Source organism: Anomaloglossus baeobatrachus, chromosome 1 (assembly GCF_048569485.1).
Source record: "Anomaloglossus baeobatrachus isolate aAnoBae1 chromosome 1, aAnoBae1.hap1, whole genome shotgun sequence".
Classification (NCBI taxonomy): Eukaryota; Metazoa; Chordata; class Amphibia; order Anura; family Aromobatidae; genus Anomaloglossus; species Anomaloglossus baeobatrachus.
The window spans coordinates 877527784-877551008 of NC_134353.1; the positions used below are offsets into that span (position 1 = coordinate 877527784).

The 23225-nt window shown below is 44.4% G+C and overlaps 1 protein-coding gene across 2 annotated transcripts in view; it reads left to right on the plus strand.

Annotated features, from left to right (window-relative positions):
- Nucleotides 1-23225, plus strand: part of RAB3C (RAB3C, member RAS oncogene family) — a 258650-nt gene that overhangs the window by 34815 nt on the left and 200610 nt on the right. For both annotated transcript variants that reach the window (XM_075326422.1, XM_075326414.1), the window contains exon 2: nt 5725-5952. In XM_075326422.1, coding sequence (XP_075182537.1) covers nt 5725-5952 — 228 coding nt within the window. The remainder of the gene's footprint in view (nt 1-5724; nt 5953-23225) is intronic.

A 23225-nucleotide genomic window follows, 5' to 3' on the forward strand; every position in this document is an offset into this window, starting at 1 on the left:
TAAGGCAATTATATATATAGATTTATTCTATTTATTTTGGTGGCTTTCATATCCCCTCCCCCCAGCACATTGGCACTTTAATTGCATTAGTTTTGAGAAAATCTTTCCTTTGAGACAATCCTTGCCTGATATTATTTGGCCATATATATTCAATACAGGTGGCAATTATTTATTTATTTAAAAATTCCCATGAAATGTGTATATATGGAATTTTTATGGTATAATTAAATGTGATATCCAGTCCATGACCCTTAGTACTGTATTTATCATCTTGCACTTTTTCTTGCTGTTTTTTCTATTGTATATTTTGTATGATTTTAATTTATATTTCAATAAAAATTCATTTTTAATCTATTTATATTGTCACTTCTTTTTTGAACATGGATACATGTTCAAAGTTGTTGTTTATGTAGTATATTATAGTGGGCCCTCTGTTTTATTTATATAATATATGTCTGTTTTAGTAAATTATTTCTATTCCTTATAAAATAATTGAGGAGCATCTTTTTTTTTAAATTATTTTATTTGTGCCTTTTTCTATGTTCTTCCTCCCACAATTAAATCAGTTGACAATTGGGTATTATCATACTCTTGTAATGCCTGAGTGTAGCCACAGACTCAGACTGGCTATAAGGGGAGTCTAGAGAAAAGCCGCTCACAAAGCAGGAACCCAAGAACTCTGCAACCCTTTAACCCCTATACAGGGATGTGGAATTACACAGAGCCGCATAGATCACTACCTGTGGCAGGCTGTAGTCCGTGGTTGTCAGGCAGGGTCAAAAACCAGGAGATGCAAAACAGGAACAGAATCGGCAGGCAAGTGCGTAGTGAGGAGACAAAGCAGAGGTCAAATCCGGAACTGGCAGCAGGGTACAAAAACGACAGGTAGGAGGGTAGTTAACAACAAGCAAAGGTCAGCGCACAGGAATCACAATACAAACAGAACATGAGCCAGGAGTACAGAACTATCTCTGGCAGTGGTCATGTGACAGGAGGGGAAATAAGAAGGGTGTGGTGTCTTCCCATTGGCTGCAGGTGAATGTTGGCAACATCAGCTGGAAGACACGCCACCTACAGTCAGCCAGTGATACTGCAGGTTCCAGGGAAACCCAGCCTAGTGGATGAGCGGAGCCTGTGCTCCGCAGAGCCACGGGCACCGACTCCTCTTCCATCACCAGCACTATCCATGGTGGGAACATGGCGTCGTCTGGCGATCGGAGCAGAAGTTGCAGGAGCGGAATCTGGTGGGGATGTGACAACTCTGTGACACCGGGGTGTACCACTACACTGTGTGCACAATTATTTGGTAATTTGTATTTTTGATGATTCATTTTATTATTGAACTACTACAGAGTTGTCGGTCATGATGTTATCACATGGTGTTTGGCTCTAAAGTCATCGAGTGTCATGGCAGCATCTGACGCTGTTCACACTGCAGAGTCTGACACTCCTCACTGCGCCTCCTTTGATGCTTCTGAGTTACTCAGACAAGCTCGGACATTGACCAGCTGTGTTGTCATTACTGATCGGGCTTGCAGGAGTTAATTTCTGCTAGCCTTCTGTTTACCTCTTAGATCACATGTTATGAGAGACCTATCATACTCACTCCCCTCCTTTTTAAGATAGAGGAGCTTGTCTTCCCATGCCGACTATAGTTTTAGCTGTTGTATCCCAGTCCTGCTGGTGATTATATTACTTTGCGCATGGTCTTGTTGTGGAGTTTTCTCGTCATCTTGTTATTTTCTCCCTGCTCTTATTTTCCTCCTTGTTCCTAATACCTCTTGAGTGAGTGTGCTGTGTGATCGAGTTTTGGTTTCCCCTGTTTGTCCTTATCTGTGGGTTCTACCACTCCTGTCCTGGTCCTCCCCTGGGGTGAGGCAGAGGGGAGGTGTTAGATCAGGGCTGTTCAAGAGCAGGGTTAGGAAGGCGGCACAGACATCATCATCGTTAGACATATCTCTGGGATCAGGGACAGTTAGGGCCTCCCTAGTCTGATGGCGAGTTTAGGAGCCCCAGTCCCTGGTTATCCCATCACACCCTGTGATAGATGCCTCCTGCATCATATAGCCCCTTCCTCCCATCCCCGAAAACGTTACATCTTTTGGCCATGAGTGTACTTCTTCCCTAAGCTGCAGCAAGATTACCACAGAATATATATATATATATACACACGATATAAACCTTAAAGAACTAAAAATCCTGTTAAAAAATAACTTTTAATAATAGATAAGCTTAAAAAATAGCCCAAATTAGAAGACACATAAATTAATTAAAATTTGCAGGAAGGTAACATAATAGGTCAGGAGGCAGTAACAGTTAATAGAGAAAATTAGTTATAATAAATCGTATATATAATAATATGCACTAGGTAATTCCCTACATGAGAAAGCTATAAGAAAAATCAAGAAGTGACCAAATTATCACATTAACATGTAATTAAAGCTTTCAAAAGAGAGGGGTAACCACTTCCAATTGCTAGGCAGTCTATAAATAATCCTCACCAACTGACCCTAATGAGCCCTAGAAGTCCCTACCTAGCAATGGAGGGTATGACACCTTAACTGTTTTGGGCGCCCCCATTCACCGTCGGGAAGCCCTAGAGCAGCCCTAAAGTGACCCTGCTCAAACTGTAGCAGCTATCACCAAAAGTATTAAAAATTACAGGTTCTTATCTGAATGGTCGTATTCAATAGCAACCAATACCATGGCGTCCCGACGCATTTCTCCCCAGTAGCCGATATACCTCTGGTATCATCCTCAGGCTTTGGCACGGCTGTCTTTCTTGGAGTCGCTAGTCCTGGGACCTCTGAGTATTGGTTGTCTATGTCCCCTGATGAACCCCGGTAAAGGGTTAACTACATGTTAATGTGATAATTTGGTCACTCCTTGATTTTTCTTATAGCTTTCTCATGTAGGGAATTACATATATTATTAGATATGCAATTTATTATAACTAATTTTCTCTGTTAACTGTTACTGCCTCCTGACTTATTATGGTACCTTGCTGCAAATTTTAATTCATTCATGTGTGTCTTCTAATTTGGACTATTTTTTAAGCTTATCCATTAAAAGTTAATTTTTAACAGGGTTTTTGGTTCTTTGTAGTTTTGTACTTCTTCCGTAACCTTGAGTATTGTACCATGATCATCTCCTCTATCTCTTTCTCCATACTTGTTCTGTCTTATGGTCTACATTTTCACTTGCTCATCTTTCTTATTTCAGCACAAATAAAATCTTTATTTTTTTCATTGCTTGCATAATTTAGTGTCTTACTGGTAGCATGGTATCTTCAACTAGCAATGTGTTTTCCCTTTTGAGCAACTCTAGTATCAGTGTACAAGTAATATGATATTCTGACACGTTATTTATCATATGTCAAGAGTATTCCGGGAAATAGATAACGTCAAAAATTGAATGTGATGCGATACTGATTATTTCTCATTTAGTTCCATCAATTGTTATTTTTAGTAAACTATAATTGAGTGCAAATTGTATTTATTTCTGAACAAATATTTCATTACATGAATGAGATATCTAGAATTCTTGTTATTAAAAGTTTTTGGACCCTTATAAAGGTTTACAGCCATGATACACATCATTTAGGGTAATAAATTACATTTAATATAGACTACTTAGCATCCAAAGTAGTTGTCCAAAACAACATTGTTGACTAATCCTCATTAATATGGGTAGCGATCCAACACTCTCACAATTTTCCTCTTTCCTCATTTATTAACTGTTCAATGAGTAGCAAATTTCTTCAATTATTGAAGCCAAGATACCAAGGTCTTATATATGGTCTTACCTTGCACTCTAAAGGGAGCTTTACACGCTGCGATATCGGTAACGATATATCGTCGGGTTCACGTCGTTAGTGACGCACATCCGGTGCCATTATCGACATCGCAGCGTGTGAAACCAATGAGCAACGATCAACGAGCACAAAAACGTGAAAAATCAATGCTCGTTGACACGTCGCTCATATCCTTAATATCGTTGCTGCTGCCGTTACGATGTTGTTCGTCGTTCCTGCTGCACCTGCACTGCTGCACACATCGCTATGTGTGACGCCGCAGGAGCGACGAACATCTCATTATCTGCCTCCAGCAATGCGCCAGGAAGGAGGTGGGCGGGATGTTACGTCCCGCTCATCTCCGCCCCTGCGCTTCTATTGGCCGGCCGCTTAGTGACGCCGCAGTGACGTCGCTATGACGCCGAATGCACCTCCCCCTTGAGGGAGGGATTGTTCGGCGGTCACGGCGAGGTTGCTGACAAGGTATGTGCGTGTGACGCTGCTGTAGCGATAATGTTCGCTACGGCAGCGATCACCAGATATCATGCCACTGACGAGGGCGGGTGGTATCGCACGCGACATCGCTAGCGATATCGCAACGTGTAAAGCACCCTTTAGACTGCTTGTGCTTGGTGATAATAGCATTTCTGGTCTTCTCAGACAGCTCTCTTGTCTTTGCCATGAAACTTTGTCTTTTTAGTATTATATCCACAATTTATAGGTTATCCAAGAGATTATACTGAATACTTTATTTTCGGAGTTATTTTGCATGGTGTACTTAAAGAGAGCCTGTGATTTGCTATAAATGTGTGTTTTATTCATGTAATTGCCGCTGGTCTGCGGAATCAGTTAGTTCTTACAACTTTCTGCTCTGAGATATTGTCCTCTCTTTCGTGTAGGTAATTCTAAACTTGTTAGCGTGGTCTTCAACTCTTTTATGTGGTTGTCTTCTTAAGGCCAGAATTCTACTTGCGTATGACTTGCAAGAGTCTCGCATCGCATTACCGGCACAGCCTGACGCTCTCCGGACACGAGTGTCTCAGCTGCATGGAAATACATGCAGTCGATCCGCTCCTGTCAAGAGAGAGTGCGGCCATGCCAGGTGATGCGATGCAAGACTTGCGCAAGTCATATGGAAATGGAATTCCAGCCTAATAAGAATAGGCTTGTATACAAGGAATTGAAGGCCATATCTAAGGAATGTAGAAGTGCAGGAACAAAAGAAAAACAGATTCAGGATAACAATGGCATTTACATTAGGTAAAGAAAATTGGATTGTTATGGCAAGTGACAGGTTATAAATTAAAGGGGTTGTCCACATAATTCCACTTGTTTCCCCAGGTTAATTAGCCAATACTCACCGCTGTGGCTGGCGCGGTTCCAGCAGAGTTCGCAATCGTGTTCCCGTGGCTCATATGAGGTTGTACCGTCATATAAGCCCCACGTCCAACCAGCGCCGGCTTCTGTTTCCCCACCTTCGGACAAATGAGTTAATCAACAGGAAGTCAGCGCTTTAGCTGCCACTCACTTCCTGTTGGTTACTCCCGTGAACCGAATGCAGGGATACAGAAGCCGGTGCTGATTAGATGTGGGGCTCGTGTGACTATGAATGCGAGCAGGTTTAACCGCGCCGGCCATGGAGGTACCTGGGGGAAATATGTGGAATCAGAAGGGGTTGTCCTAGCAGTGGATAAAGTCATTCCATTTTTTCACATTCTTTACTGTGGGGAAAAAAAGGGTTGGGGTGCAGTGAAATTTTCCTGACCAACATTCTAGCTAATAGATTCACAAAAAAAAAGAAAAATATCAAAATTGCATAGAGAAACATGCCTTGCTGAGTCTACCCAAAACGGGCTAAGATTGGTCAATGGATAATACAGTGTTTACAAAAGAAGACCTCATCGTAACATGTACAACTCTTTATCTTCCAGATGGCGTCTGTACAGGACTCCAGATATGGACAGAAAGACACTTCTGATCAGAACTTTGACTATATGTTCAAATTACTTATCATCGGAAACAGCAGCGTTGGCAAAACGTCCTTCTTGTTTCGCTATGCCGACGACTCGTTCACGTCCGCTTTTGTGAGCACGGTTGGGATAGATTTCAAGGTGAAGACTGTCTTCAAAAATGAAAAAAGAATCAAGCTGCAGATCTGGGTGAGTTATAATGCATCATCTTCCATTAAAAAATTGCTGTATTATTTAAAGGCTGTGGAAAAGAGAAAAAACAATCCAATAAAACTGGCAAATCGACGCGAATGTTGACTAGTAAACCAGACAGCGGCACAGATAAATCATCTGACTGGGTTACATTCAATAGCCCGTTCATAAATCAACCATAAATAATGCATGCGGGCATTCTTCATATTTCATCAGGTAATGCAGAGCCCGTAAAGCCAATGGCTGATAAGAATCACAATTACCGTTGAGAACACTTAGACTGATACGTTTTGTGAAACAGCAACATAAAGGCATTAAGCTATTTCAGTGTCTGCATAATAAACTTCATGGCTCATTGTGGCGTCTGGTTTTATCTCATGTTTGTGTGCATGACCGTGGTTAGAGGACTATGTACCTGTACAATAGGTTTATTAATATTTAAAGAGGACCCATCATCACTCCTAAAATGCCTGTTATATTAAATACTTGTATCTTCTAAATATAACAATCCTGGAGCATATATTCTAATGTGATTCTTCTGTTATTCCTCCTGGGAATGTACTGTATGTATAAATTAACACTAGAAGTCCCAGAGAGGGGTCATTTAACATTTCTACCTTTGGAACCCAGAGACGAGTCGAATGACCTGAAGGATTTTAGCTAACACCTATAATCACCGTCTTTTGTTCTGTAATTAAGGCCATTACTGTCGCACCACAGGAGGTTGTTGTTTTCCATTGAGTTTAGCCATTTAGTTTCTAGTTACTTCTATTCAGTTTGGACTAAGGGTCATTTGACCCTCTTTCGGGGCTTCAGGGGGATGCTCGAAATTTCTGGGATTTCTAGTGTTAACAGCTGATTGGGCGTTACCAGTTGGAGGCGTGTCCTAACACATTCTGACACTGTCCAATCAGGGATAAGATTATCAGACTCACTGTGTTGACAAGATTTAATAGAATCCCCAAATTTACATTTTCAAAAAGAATCATCAAGGGACAGAATAATGCAGAGTTTTAAGAAAAGATGCTCAAGAGTAATATGTATTTATTTTATTAATAATAATAATAATAATCTTTAATTCTACAACGCCAACATATTCCGCAGTGCCTTACAATTCAGAGGTTCATATACAAGCAAGTAACAGTTATAGAAGATACAATAATTAGGGCAAAAATAAAGACAACCCTGTTCAAAAGAGCTTACAATCTACAATGAGGTGGAGGGAGGACAAGGTACAAGTGCTTATTTACAAAGACAATCCAGCTATTTCAAAGGCTGCCTGAAACAGTCATCAGCCAATCTTTGTGATGCTTTTGGGTGCGGTAGAGTTTGATGGAGAGTTATGTTCTGAGAAATAGTGGCGGGACTATGTGAATTAACTTTGATTGGGAAGGGTGATAGGCCACCCTAAAAAGATGTGTTTTTAGGGAACCTCTGAAGCTGAGCTAGTTGTGCTTCGTCCCAGTTTCTTGGGGTAGAGCGTTCCAGAGGATTGGTGCAGCTCGGGAGAAATCTTGAAGCCGGGAGTGGAAGGTTCAGATTAGTGTGGATGTTAGTCGAAAGTTGTTTACGGAGCATAGAGAACAGGTAGGGCGATAGACAGAGATGAGGGTGGAGGTGTAGTGGGTTGCCGCACTGTGGAGAGCTTTGTGGGTGAGAACAAGCAATTTGATTTGGATACTATTATATTTGGGCAACCAGTGCAATGACGAGCATTTTATTCACTTATATAGCACCATTAATTGCACAGACATGATCATCTTTTTACTCATTGGGGCACACAATCTAAATTCCCTATCACTACGTATTTCGAGTATGGGAAGAAACCCCTGCAAACATGGGGAGAACATACAAACTGGTTAAAGATGTTGTCCTAGGTGGGATTTGAACCCAAGACCACAGCATTGCAAAGCAACAGTTCTAACCACTGAGCACCATGCTCATTCCTCTTGCTCTATTATCGGCAACCCCGAAGTCAAACGTTACCTGTAAAGGATGTTCAATCTACTCGTATAAACAACCAGTGTTTACCTTAACAAACTTGTCAGAAGAGCTGCCAGATCCTTTTAACAGCATAACTCTTCTTTTGGAGCTACTAAGACTTAATATATGTGGCAATTCCACAATGTTATGTATTTTAAAATAATTTCCCTGTTCGTTATAGAATTGAATAGACATGCCCGGTTGGGGAATTCCAATTCTCTGTGATTACCTCTCCCTGCTATACCACTTTAATGCTGCCCATTGATTGATATAAGGATCATTTTTGCAAGCTGACTGGTATAAAGCATTTAAAGGCTTAATTTGTTTCAACATTTTTGTGGATGTTAGTCATTATGGGTAGGGTCAAAGTGCTTGTATTATATTAAGGTGGGACTTGAAGGTATTGATTTTTACACCAATTTTTCATTAGCAATTGATTTGTAAGTACTGCTACATCTGTGTCTTCAGTGAGTTCAAAAGTACATTTCTGTCCAAGCATTGTAAATTTAGAGATTTCTATTATATATACTTCCAATTAGCTAAACTCCCCTCAGTAATATCAATAAAGCTTCCTAAAAATAACACCTCACCTCCCAAAACCACAGTGTTTCATAGTAAACATACTTGTCTGCAATAATAATGTCAGTCTGTGAATTATGCTGCCTGTGGTTTGGGCAGCATTAATCAGCTCACAGGTTTCCTTTAAGGTTTTCCTAAAGCCGTCCATTGTCACAGAACTTATTACGGGATTGTGAGCTATCAGAAGACAAGGTCTCTTGGTTCTGGGTGTTTCTAAGTTCCGCAAGGAACATAGACAAAGATTTGTATTTCTTCCATAATTAATAGCTAAGGGACTCACAGGAGTGGAAATAATGAAAACCAGCTTGATTTAGGGGGAAGTACGATCTGAGATTTTGTTAAAAGCAGAAAACCACTTACTTTCTCAAAACATGATTTTCAGTTGAAATCTAAAGACTGTTGGTTTAACCTCATTGAATCCTTAGATTGCTATAAATTCCTGGGTCTGAGGGGAAAACTTTTCTCCTTGCAGTGACTGACACAACAATCTGGCATGCCAATGAGGAAACTTATAGCTGCAATGATCCTATGGGAAATATGCAAATTGTCTCTTCAGTGAGGAAGTAGACAAACTCAATTTGCAGACACGGTGTTTTGGGATGGTTGTCTCTCGTCAGTGCAAAGTATGAGATCTTATCTGGCTGCATGAGAAGCTAAGACGAGGTCTGAGGGGAAAAAAATTCTCCTGGCGGAGACTGACACACCAATCTGGCATGCCAGTGAGGAGACTTATAACTGCAATCCATACTTTGCAGTGATGAGGGGCAATCATCCCAAAACACCATGTCTGCAAAATAAAGTTCTGATCTGGCATAAATCCTAAGTTATATGACAAAACTTGTTAAAGGGTCACTTTTGACTTTTAGGATTGCTACTTCCAATAGGTGGCACTAGACTTCGTCTACTTCCTCTCTGAAGAGACAATTTGTATAAATTCCTGAGAATTCTCCATTTTCCAAGAATAAAGAATAATCCTATTCTGGATAGTACAAAATCTCCTGGTCATATTTCTCTGCTAGAGGTGATGTGAACTGATTGAAGCATTACCAGAACCAACAGGGTTAGAAGCAAAAATCAGAAAATATGTCAGTAAAAATAATAGCCAGAGTAGAAAACAGCTCCAAAGAGCTCTGCCCGTCTGGAGGAGCCCGCATTTCAATTTTATTCCCAGACACCCTATTGATTCCTATAGGAATGCAGTAATACTTTATCTGTCCTGTGGAGGCACTGCAGAGAAGGTGATCGCTCACTGGAAGGTTCCATCGCAGATTACCGCTGATTGTTGGGGCTTCCGCAGCAGAACAATGTATGAACACCCTTTAGTTGAGGAAAACTTCCAATAAAAATTGATTTTTCAAGACTGATAACTATTTTAAGGCTACGGGAAGGGCTGTATTGTGTATTTTATATTTTTCCATTTCTCATTATTTATTTATGGTTAATATAACTTCTCCTAGAGACTCATTTGCGGTTTCCTTTCCTTTAAATTAAACAGTCATCAATTGTACAATTTATTAATAAGAGACACTTTAAGAGGAAAATCAATCAAGGCATAAATCAACATGTTCTTTATTCCTGGGCAATATCTATAATGTTTCATTGCCGTTACCCTCTGGTCGCACTTCCTCTGTGATTTTAGCTTTTCTTCTAGAGTCCTACACAGATCAGACTACTGTATTGCAATAATTCAGATTTTACTTCTCACCACCCCTCAGGAATCTGATTGATTACAGACTTCACCTTTGTGTAAGAAAATATCAATTATAATAATTACATTAAATCTAAAATTGTAGAAACATTACAGATAATAAAATAATGCAGACAGGATTTAATGTCTCCTCACAGCCTCATATTAATTTAAGTATATTGTAAAACATGTAAGAATACAACTTTAATACGGCATCCGATGGATATTACAATTTGTTAGATGCAAACGCATTTGACCATATACTAAAGGGGTATCCCCATCTATTCGCATATCTGACGTCTCAATGGACCCACAAATACATCGAAGAGAGGGTCTTCCCATTCAATCTTCCCTTATGAGGTGTCTGTCGCATAATGATGGTGAATGAATAGGGTAGATAGGCATGCATGGGCATTACTCTCTCCATGTAGAGCACTTCTATGGAGGTTACAGAAAAGCCAAGCAAAGTTGAATATCGACTCCCTCACCTACGAGGTTGGCCCCTACTTTTACATTGATGGCCTATACTTAGGATAGGTCATTAATGTCTGATTGGCCGTGGTCCGGCACCCCGCACTGCCAGCGATCAGGTGCTCTTGGTCCTGGCGGCGGCAGCAGGCAGCTGGAAATGTTCAGTTCCGGATCTGCTCCTTCTTCTGATAGCAGTTGTGGCCGGGCACTGCACATCCACCTCCTATTAATCTGAATGGAAGGTGGATGTGCAGTACCCAGCTTCAGCCACTATCACAAGACGGAGCAGCTCCGGAACTGAGCATTTCCAGCTGCTTGCTGCCGCTGCCGGGACCGAGAGCAGCTGATTGACGGGGGTGTTGGCTGTTAGACTCTGACCAATCAAACATTGATGACCTATTCTTAGGATAAACCATCAATGTAAAAGTAGGAGTCAACCTTTTTAAGCTGAGCCCACAAATATTGGCAAGACTGGCAGTTTTATGTGTATGGGGGTGTCTGCCAACTTTTCCCCAGCAGATTATGGCAGGAGGGAAAAGGATCCAGCATATTGGACTTCCAGTAATTGATCTTTGTGTTCCTGGGAAGAAAAGCCACTGCCAAAGGAGTCTGGCAGCAGCTCTCTCAGAGATCACAGAATCACCGACCGAAGACAAAGGATCATTCATTTGATATTAATATTTAATACTAATGTATTTTGAGGTAATAAAGTACCACCTAAGCTTTATTATTCTCAGTGTTTGGTTCCTTAAGATTTATTATTATATTTGAGATCAAAATGACTTAGTAATAACAATTAACACAACAGTTAAGGCCCCGTTACACGCAACAACGGATCTAACGATATATTGCCGGGGTCACGGATTCCGTGACGCACATCCGGCATCGTTAGCGACGTCGTTGCATGTAACAGCAAGGAACGACCGTTAACGATGGAAATATTGTACTCACCTTATCGTCCATCGTTGACACGTCGTTACTTTTTAAAACATCGTTGATTGTTGAGGTCGCAAGTTGTTCGTCGTTCCCGAGGCAGCACACATCGCTACGTGTGACACCTCGGGAACGACGAACTGCAGCTTACCTGCGGCCACCGGCAATGCAGAAGGAAGGAGGTGGGTGGGATGTTACGTGCCGCTCATCTCCACCCCTCCGCTTCTATTGGGCGGCCACTTAGTGACGCCGCTGTGACGCCGCACGAACCGCCCCCTTAGAAAGGAGGCTGTTCGCTGGCAACAGCGACGTTGCTAGGCAGGTAAGTCCCGTGTTACGGCTCTGAATGATATTGTGCCCCACACGGCAGCGATTTGCCCGTGACGCACAAACGACGGGGGCGGGTGCTTTCACCAGCGATGTCGATAGCGATATCGCTGTGTGTAACACCCCCTTTACTCTTTAAAACTGGCAATCTACAACATGGTGTTTAACAACTGTGGGATTATATTTTTAGACTTTGTTTTAATTATAGAGGAGTTATTGATATTAGAAACATGTAGAGCATAATGTATATATTAGATAAACCAAGAATGTTATATCAATGAGGCTTTAACAGTTCAGAATATACTTTATTTGCTATAAATCTTTAAGAAAACTTTTTTAAGAGAGTGATTCCTTTTGTTGAGAAACACATTGCCAAGGAAAGCCCTTTCACCCATATCTTGCCTCTCTATTATCACCAATGGATAAATCCATAATCCAGTGTTGAATCACCTCACTCTATGCATCAGCGAGGACCACACCAAAAGTTAAAGAATAATACCCATATCACATCAATAAATATGGTACCACCAGTGATATTATATAATAATAGGATTATACTCAATGTGAGGGTATACTGGACCAATAGGACCATTCGGATATAAATATAAGTCACCGAAAAGAAAAACCGAACAAAGGTCATAAAAATATATAATTTTTATTGATATTCATTAAAAACAATTAAACATTCCATGTATTATTTCTAAAAAAAAACACATACCCTAACCCTAACGCCCACACCCCGACGCGCGCACGTTTCATTGCCGTCTTCTTCTGAAGAAGACGGCAATGAAATGTGCGCGCGTCGAGGTGACTCGGCATCACTAGAATCGGCTAGTGATGTCGCAGCGTGCAAAGTACCCCTAAGTCATACTGATTCCCCAAAAGAATAATTATGATAAGAAACTCTTATTTAAAAAAAAAAAAAAAAAGTTTTTTTCCCTTTTATTTTGTCTGGGAAAGAATAGTTATGTATTTTCATAGCTAAGGTGATATTGCTAATTTGCATTTCTTTTAGCAAGTAACTTGTTTAACAGTTAATTTATGCAAATAGCGTGAATGAAATTAGGTCCAAGGTTAATGATTATTTGGATCAGATTTGAGATACGTGTCAAATAATTATCACTATGCGTGTTTCAGGAATAATTTACCTTCTCCATTATCAGTTTGCTTATAGTTTTGCTATATCCTGACCCCAAATAGTTAATTTGACAAATATATTATGGTATTGTACAACGTGGATAGTATTTCATTAGTTCATATTGAAGTTAGTGTTTGTGGTGCTCAAGGATGTGTGGACATCCTCTTGAGAGGATAACATTGCGTGAAAGGTAAAGCTGGTGTCACACATAACGACGACGACAACGACGTCGCTGCTACGTCACCATTTTCTGTGACGTTGCAGCGACGTCCCGTCGCTGTCGCTGTGTGTGACATCCAGCAACGACCTGGCCCCTGCTGTGAGGTCGCCGGTCGTTGCTGAATGTCCAGCTTCATTTTTTGGTCGTCACTCTCCCGCTGTGACACACACATCGCTGTGTGTGACAGCGAGAGAGCGACGAAATGAAGCGATCAGGAGCCGGCACTGGCAGCTGCGGTAAGCTGTAACCAGCGTAAACATCGGGTAACCAAGGGAAGACCTTTCCCTGGTTACCCGATATTTACGCTGGTTACAGCTTACCGCAGCTGCCAGTGCCGGCTCCTGCACTGTGACATGTGGCTGCAGTATGCATCGGGTAATTAACCCGATGTATACTGTAGCAAGGAGAGCAAGGAGCCAGCGCTAAGCAGTGCGCGCGGCTCCCTGCTCTCTGCACTGTGACATGTAGCTGCAGCACACATCGGGTTAATTAACCCGATGTGTGCTGCAGGAGAGCAAGGAGCCAGCGCTAAGCGCGGCTCCCTGCTCTCTGAACTGTGACATGTAGCTGCAGCACACATCGGGTTAATTAACCCGATGTGTGCTGCAGGAGAGCAAGGAGCCAGCGCTAAGCGCGGCTCCCTGCTCTCTGAACTGTGACATGTAGCTGCAGCACACATCGGGTTAATTAACCCGATGTGTGCTGGAGGAGAGCAAGGAGCCAGCGCTAAGCGCGGCTCCCTGCTCTCTGAACATGTAGCACAGCGACCTTATGATCGCTGCTTCTGCTGTGTTTGACAGCTAAGCAGCGATCATAACAGCGACTTACAAGGTCGCTGTTACGTCACCGAAAATGGTGACGTAACAGCGACGTCGTTGTCGCTGTCGTTTAGTGTGACACCAGCTTAAGGTTACCAAATGAAGGAGCCGATCCATTGGGAGTCGGTAGACCCCAATAAACATATAATTGTCCTGATTACACTGTTTGTGGACTGATAGGAGCTGTTAATAGAGCGTCCACGGACGGATGGGCTTAGCACAATCCACTCTGTTTACCTGATCCCAGAGGTTGCCCTTGCCTTCACCCTTCAGCACCTGTACAGGGATCTCGACTTACACAAGGCCTCATGAGCTGGGGCCACAGAATCAGCCGCTGGAGCATGTTGAAGGCAAGAAGGGTCCTCGCACTGGGTTGAGAACAAGAGGTCATGACAGAGACAAAATCTGACAGCAAGTGGGTAGTCAAAAGTACAACATCTTTATATATAATACAGTCATGGCCGAAAGTGTTGGCACCCTTGAATTTGTTCTAGAAAATGTATTTCTCCCAAAAAATGATTGCATCACATGTTTTACCATGCACATGTTCATTTCCATTGTGTATATTGGAACAACAAAAAAAAATCATAGAAAAAAAATGTAAATTGGGCAGAATTTCACACAACCCCAAAATAGACCTGACAAAATTGTTGGCACTTTTCTAAAATTGTGGGTAAACAACTTTGTTCAAGCATGTGATGCTCGTTCAAACTCACCTGAGGCAAGTAACAGGTGTGGGCAATATGAAATTCGCACCTGAAACCATATAAAAAGGGGAGATGTTGACTCAATCTTTGCATTGTGTGTGCCACACTAAGCATGGAGAACAGAATGAGAAGAGAAGAGAACAGTATGAGGACTTGAAAACCCAAATTGTTGAAATATATTATTAATCTCAAGGCTACAAGCCCATCTTCCAGAGATCTTGATGTTCCTTTTGTCCACAGTGTGAAATATAATCAAGAGGTTTACAACCCATGGCACTGTAGCTAATCTCTCCCTGTGGGTGGCTGAGAAAAATTGATGAAAGGTTGCCATGCAAGATCATGGATAATGAGCCACAATCATATTACAAAGAAATCCAAGCTGTCCTGCAGACTCAGGGTGCATCAGTATCAGTGCAAACAATCAACATTTCAATGAAATACAACTCTATGGCAGGAAACCCAAGAGGACCCCACTGCTGACACAGAGATAAAAAAAAACTACACTGCAGTTTGTTAAACTGTACGTAGACCAAAATCTTTCTGTGAAAAAGTCTTGTGGACAGATGAGACCAAGATAGAGGTTTTTGATAAAGCACATCATTCTACTATTTACCAAAAACATAATGAGGCCTACAAAGAGAAGAACACATTACCAGTGTAACGCCCCTGCAACCGGGTTGTTACAGGGTATTAAATATTACCCCATTTTTCCTGGGCAGGAGGAGAAGAGTCCACACACACTGGCAGGAAGGAGTTAAAAATTCTTCAGCATGTAGTTTGAGCCTGCATGACTTATCCTGTCTCCTTAATGAGCAGGTGTGCAGGTCCCCATGACAACCCAAGGGGAGGGGGGCCCTGAATGTGTGAGTTTAGTGCAAAGCAGACTGAAGTTTTAGTCAGAGCGTCAGAGGCTGCAAGAGAGTGCAGACCTCCACAGAGAGCAGCTCCTGCTGAGCAGATGCCACGAGACCAGGGCTGATAACATCTGAGGAAGGGAATGGAGCTGAGGACTGGGGATCTTTGGAGAGTGTTGTACCTGGTGGCGGTCATATCTACGCTACCGGGCAAGTGAGAGACAGCATGGCGGCGAGTCCCCAAGATGCTCCATGCCACGGGGATAGCATTAACGCACTGAAAGAGAGGGACCCCAAGATCACCCCACCAGACTCCTTCCTCCTACCTGCCCAGGACCGAACAGAGGCTATAGGTGGCGAGGACCATCACCCGGGTGCGATGTGGAACGGACTTTAAATAAAGAGAAACTGGAACCCTCACTCCGTGACTGGTGTGAGTAATGCCGCCGCCCTGTGCCCCCGGTGTCCTTGAGGACTGTGTTGCCCTGGGTCTCATTAACCTCCCATTGCTCCCCCGTTTCACCCATGGGGAGTGATTCCATCTGGTTGCCTTTAACACCTGCCCCGGCGAGAGACTGTGCAGCGGCAGCTGAACACCTGGCCGCATACCACGGATGGCGCTACTAGCACTCCGTCCCCGTCCCGTACCGTTTCCTGGGGGAGAGTGGCGGCAGAGGAGGCTGAGACCTCAGTGGCCGCTGTGAGCGATTATAAGCTCCCCAGGAATCCCGTTACCCTCCTTCCATCCCCCTTGTCACACCGGACTGACTGTCGGACTTTCCCTTTTATTGAAACCCGCCGGGGTCACGGAAGCTCATTAACCTCCCGGGGCTCCCCCGTTTCAACCGTGGGGAGCGATTCCATCTGGTTGCCTTTAACACCTGCCCCGGCGAAAGACTGTGCAGCGGCGGCTGAACACCTGGCCGCATACCACGGGTGGCGCTACTAGCACTCCATCCCCGTCCCCTACCGTTTCCTGGGGGAGAGTGGCGGCAGAGGAGGCCGAGACCTCAGTGGCCGCTGTGAGCGAATACAAGCTCCCCAGGAACCCCGATACCCTCCTTCCATCCCCCTTGTCACACCGGATAGACTGTAGGACTTTCCCTTTTATTGAAACCCGCCGGGGTCACGGAAGCCGGGTCGGGCCACTCACAGCCTTACCCCGAATACCACCGGCCCGGTGACCGTGCGAGCCCTGCAAGCCCCCTCGCGGGCGTTTCACCTACAGTCAAAAATGGTAAAGGCTCAAAGATATTTTGGGGTTGTTTAGTTGCCTCTGGTATTGGGTGCCTTCACTGTGTACAAGATATCATGAAATCCAAAGATTACCAAAGAATTTTGGGTATCAATATAGTGCCCAGTGTCAGAAATCTGGGTTTGTGTCCTAGGTAATGTGTCCTCCAGTGGGACAATAATGACCCCAGAAATGGATGGAAATTAAGTGCTGGATAGTTCTGAAGTGGCACCAATGAATCTGGATCTAAATTCCATTGAACATCTGTGGAGAGATCTTAAATTGCTGTTGCGAGAAGACACCTTCAAACATGAGAGACCTGGAGCAGTTCACAAAAGAAGAGTCCAAAATTCCAGTTGAGAGGAGTAAGAAGCTTGTGGATGATTATAGGAAGCCATTTCTTGGAGTTACTTATTCCACATAGTGTGCAAAAAAAAAGTTAATGGTGCAAACAATTTTGTCTGGCCCATTTCGGAGGTTTTGTGTGAAATTATGTCCAATTTGTCTTTTTTGTGCCAACACTTTTTTCCAACATAAAACTACTTCATACTCGACTGGTGCTTGGCTTGTCACATTCACTTTACCAGATGTAGCTTATGATTGTTTTCAGCCATTTAGTTCCTGTCATTGTATATTTTCATCTGATTGACTGAAGGAGAAATACAAAATGATCATGAAATTATGTGAAGGAACGTAACACAAAAAAATAAGCTCCTTGTCACAGTCTGTACTGGGTCAACGCAAGCTCCAGAAGTACAATCAGAGTAAAGTGTTTGGGACAGATTCCAGGCTTGTTGTAAGAGGGAGATTCAATTACACAGTGACAAAGAATCTACTTAATAAATCTGGATACACGAGAATATAAGGAGATTGATGGTGGTTATATACAGAGGTCAGGCAGAGGGAGCGGCTCTTTTATACACAAATAAGTCATTAATTCAATCTATAGGATATTTGAGGTATATGAAGGTGGAAGTGACGAGATAGTGAGAAGTAGCTATTAACTGGCATTTGTGAGCCGGTTGGGAAATAGAATATGGGGCATAGTCATCAAAAAGTGAGATCTTAGTTCAGGATTTAAAGCAAAGCTGTCACTCTCATCTTCTCTATCAAGTACTCCTCCCAGTCTAATAAATTCTGATTAATAATGTAAAGAATAGCTCTAAATCAACATCTCACACTCAGCCTCCTTCTTAGAGCTCTAATAGTACCGATACAAAAATCTGAAAGTCCACCTAAGGTCGGAGTCACACTTGCGAGTGACTTGCGCGAGTCTCACATCGCATCACCCGGCACTGCCGCACGTTCTCCAGACAGGAACGGGTCAGCTGCATGTATTTCTATGCAGCTCAGACGCTCCTGTCCGGAGGGTGCCTGGCCATAACTTGTGATGCGATGCGAGACTCACGCGAGTCACTCGCAAGTGTAACTCCAGCCTAAAGCCGATCTCGTTGGGGGTCACGGAATTTGTGACGCACATCTGGCTGCTGTAGCGATGCCGTTGCGTGTGACACCTATGAGCGATTTTGCATCGTCGCAAAAACGTACAAAATCGCTCATCAGCGACATGGGTGGTCCATTCTCAAATATCGTTACTGCAGCAGTAACGAAGTTGTTCCTCATTTCTGCGGCAGCACACATCGCTCCGTGTGACACCGCAGGGACGAGGAACCTCTCCTTACCTGCCTCCCGGCCACAATGCGGAAGGAAGGAGGTGGGCGGGATGTTCGTCCCGCTCATCTCCGCCCCTCCGCTTCTATTGGCTGGCTGAACGAACCGCCCCCTTAGAAAGGAGGCAGTTTGCCGGTCACAGCGACATCGCAGGAAAGGTAGGTAGTGTGACGGGTCTGGGCGATGTTGTGCGACACGGGCAGCGATTTGCCCGTGTCGCACAACAAATGGGAGCGGGTACGCACGATGGCGATATCGGTACCGATATCGCAGTGTGTAAAGCGGCCTTAACTCTCATGTACCGTGTATAATACTAGAGTACTTTTATTGTGCAGAGAGACTGTTGGCCCCACAGGACGTGTCTTGGCTGCTTGGTCAGGTATTTGGCACAAGAGTAGTGGGAAATATATTTAAGCTTTGCACCACTTTTATAAATTAGTACATTTCTAAACATAAGTCACACCATATTTGCACTAGAATTGACATTGTTTTACATATTTTCAAAAGTTATCAGGTTCAGTTATGAAATGAGCCATTTCTTAATCATTTTGACCTTAAGTTAAATGACAATTTAGCTCTTGTTTCTATGATATCAAAGAGTTTTCCTTTTACTTCTACATCTAATTAATGCATAAAAGTTTCAGCACATTGAAACATTATTATTTTTGCAAATATAAAGATGCAGAATTGTTTTTTTTATGCCAATTTTCTAAAATTTATTTGGAGGAAACAAACAAATAATTAAAATATGTCTAAACATTATTGGGAATTATAAACAGTTACAGAAATTGTACTACAAAATTTGGTCCTCATTCAGTGGCCTCTCTTTTTTTCTTGTCTCTTGTAGTTCTGCATTGTTTCATCCCTTGCAGTTGTACAACAGTAATCTGCATACGTTGATGGATTCCATTTTCCTTGATATCTTTTTTCCATCTCTCAGGATGTTCGTTGCTCAATGCTCCGCAGTTTGGTGGAAAGTAGTCTAGATGCCAATGTAAGAAATGAAACTTTAAGGACGTGTTATAGCCAAGATCCTTATATGTTTTAAGTAGATTTTCATCCAACTCTTCATAGTTATCTGCTCTTGAGTTCTCCAAAGCACTAATGTGATTGCTACACATGCAGCCTTTTCCTTGTATTGAAAAAAAACAGACAATATCTTGAAGAAGCTTACCAATCAGTGGTCCAATTATGACTCCTTCCTTTTTTTGCTTCACTCAGCCTTGGAAATGTATTAATGTGACACTTGAATTATTTTGCATTTTTATTAGGGGTGATCGAATACCTCAAATATTCGGCTTCGCGAATATTTGCCGAACAGGTCGCCGCTATTCGACTATTCGTGAAGATTCGATGCAAAATGTGAGTCTATGGGAAACCCGAATAACAACTATTCAGAACTATTCGGGCTTCCCATAGACTTACATTGCACATCGAATATTCGCATAGCGGCGACTTATTCGTCAGATATTTGCGAAGCCGAATATTTGAGGTATTCGATCATTCCTAATTTTTATCCATTGCCTTTACAAAGTTCTTTATTAGACTCAACTTGATATGCAATGGTGGTAACAATATCTTATGTGGGTCAAAAAGGGCTGGATGCAGGACACTTTTACTCCCAATGAATGTTGTAGCGACCAGTCTCTCTTATTGTCGTGATATTCATTTTCTTGCACGACTATCCCACTCACATAGAACACAGCAGTACATTGGGTATCCACCCTGGAGACCAAGTAAGAGGGCAACCACATTTAGGTCACCACAGGAGGGCCATAAATATTGGTCAACAGCTGTTTTATGTTGTCGTGAGTTTCTTTCATGTGGATTGTATAGCCAAATGAAATTAAAGGTAGTGCATTGCCATTATGTAGCAAGAGCGTTTAGGTAAATTTGGACGAATCAATGAAGAACCTCCATTTCTCTGGATTATGACTTCTCTTCAGATCTTTCATTAAACTGTTGAGGTTGTTGCATACCACAAAACCACCCTCCATGAAGAAGTATTGAACAAGATCATTTAATGGTTGCGGAACAAAGAAATACAAACATCACCCACTAGAATATTCCACTGTTGTAGCCGGGAACTTAAGAGCTCAGCTTTAAGGGCACGTTACACGCTGCGATATCTCTATCGATATCACTAGCGAGCGTACCCGCCCCCATCGGTTGTGCTGTCGCGAGCGGGGAGGAGGGTGTCCGCACACTACGCTCACCCCTTCTGCTCGGGTCCGGCGGCTGCTGCTCAGTGGTGGCTCGAGCGGTGGGCCGGATCCCGGGGATTCTCGAGCGGCACTCCTCGCCCGTGAGTGAAAGGGGGTTGTTGGGTGTGGGAATAGTTTATTGTCCGTGACGCCACCCACGGTTGTGGTGATTTTACCACCGCTGCTCAATATGGGGATCCCGGGGATGGTGATGCGGAGCAGCCAGGTGTTGTGTTGCCCCTCCGTGGGTAGGGGTTGGTGATCCCGGGGCCCGGTGATGGCAAGGGAGGTGCAGGGCCTGGTGGGCGCAGGGATGCGGGGGCAGCGCTGTGCCTTGCGGCACTGTGGTACTCACTCAGCCTGAGACGTTGACACTGTTTTTACGGTAAACCACACGGCTGGAAAGACGGTTCCCACGGACGGCTGCACTTGCTCTCCCAGTAGGTGACGGTGATGTCCCTCTGACCTGCACCTGATGTTTCTAAGTTGGTAGCGATGGGTCCCCACCGGTAACCCGCTCCCCGGCTTCAAGCTGGACCGGAGGAGCTCTACTTTGCCCGCAGACGCTGGCCCTGAGAAACTGGTGCCTTGGCGGTGGCGGTGTTCCTCCTTAATGGTTGGACTGTTGCCTTCAATCGGGACTTGGTTGTTGGGGGATCTACGTCCCCTTCACTGACGGATTCGGCAAATTATGGCGACTCCTAGCCTTGCCGGGGTCCGAGAGGCCCCTGCCCTGGTGCTGACTGTCCTTTGCACGCTGCTCCAGACTGCCGGGTCACTACCCGTCCGCGGTCCTTCCAGGAACTCCCGAACAGTCACCCCTCTGGACAGTCACCGTCATTGCTGACCTTGCTGACCCTGTCCTGCACACAGCTGGACTACTTCAGGCTTTCTTTCTGTCACCACTCTTGCTTTCCTCCTTTACCACTTTACTTCCTTCTACTTTCACTTGTTTACTCCTCACTCAAGCTCTTCCCTGAGCTGACTGCCTGGTTTCTTCCCGCCTCCAGAGCTGTGAACTCCTCGGTGGGCGGAGCCAACCGCCTGGCCCACCCCCTGGTGTGAACATCAGCCTCTGGAGGAAGGCAACAAGGATTTTAGTTTAGCTTTGGTGTTCCTAACTGGGATGTAGGGTGTGGTGGTGTAATGACCTGTGACCCCTGGCTTGCCCAGGGCGTCACATTCCCCCTTAGCAAAATGCAGACCGTCCGTGGGCTGCCCGTCCAACACCGGTTTTATTTTTCTGCAAAATATAACATGGTAAACGGTAACATATATACATTTTTACTAACTCTTCCCATAACGGGAGGCACATTACTTTAACGTTTCAAACGGTTTACGGTTACGGTTTCCGCTCTCTCCCACCCAAGCAACCTGGCCCTGATGCTGCCCCTAAAGCCCAGGCAGCACCCCTTGACCCACAGTCCAACACACGGTACCCGAGCGGGATCTGTCCTTCCCCTCCAGAGGGTAGCCACCGGTTCCTTTGATGGCTGGGCCCCAGCCTGCTCTGCTGAGGGCCCTCCCTCCAACCTGCCTCTCCGGAGGCGGCATTGCGGAAAACGGTAACGGCAAACAACTTATTTACAAGCCACTAACGTTTGTGGTTGCCCTGCAAGTTCACGGGCTTGTCCATGAGCAGTTCCTCATGCAAACTTTTTAAACGGTCCCACACGGGGACAACGGTGCCGGCTCCGGCCGGTTGCAAATCACACAGACAATCTGGTAAAGTACTCGGTATCATCATTTTTCATCATTTTCTGCAACTTTTCAAACTTTTAAACAACAATTCACACAAACTTTTCAGTGGTGGTCCCAACGGGGACGGTGCAGCGGGCATCCGCTGCCCTACTGGGTATTTTCGTCCTCCTCACCTGGCCCGGGGTGGAAGGACACGGGCACCAGCCCCTCCAGTGCGTAGCAAGCACGGTGTGGAAGGGCCGCCCGATACCCGTTGCCCCCGGTTCGGGGAACATAAGTGGCCTCCATGCCAGACAGGGCAACGACCCCCTCCTCTTCTTCTGACACAGGCTCAGTGTCAGGCCCGGAGTCGCTATCTTCTGCCCCCGCCGCAGTCACAGAGAGAGGCACACCCGACGGGCCAGGTGCAGCGCAGCACGCAAGTGAGTAGGACAGAGGTAACACAGGAACCAGGGGCAGACCGGGTCCCTCAGCCGCAGCGGCCGGTCCCTCGGGGACACAGGGGCGTGGGTCACTCTCCAGCTCCTCCATCACGGCCTCCACTCCATACACTCGCGCCACAGCAACCAGCGCCTCCACCTCCGCGGCCCACTGCTCCATCAGGCCGCCGATCTGACTCCGATAGTGACGGCAGATCTCCGCCGCCCAGGCCCTCAGCCATGCCGCTGTTCCAGACACCAGCTCGGTAGTCTCTGCAAAACTAGGTGGGGCGGACATTTCCCGTTAGGGTCGGTGGACCGGGG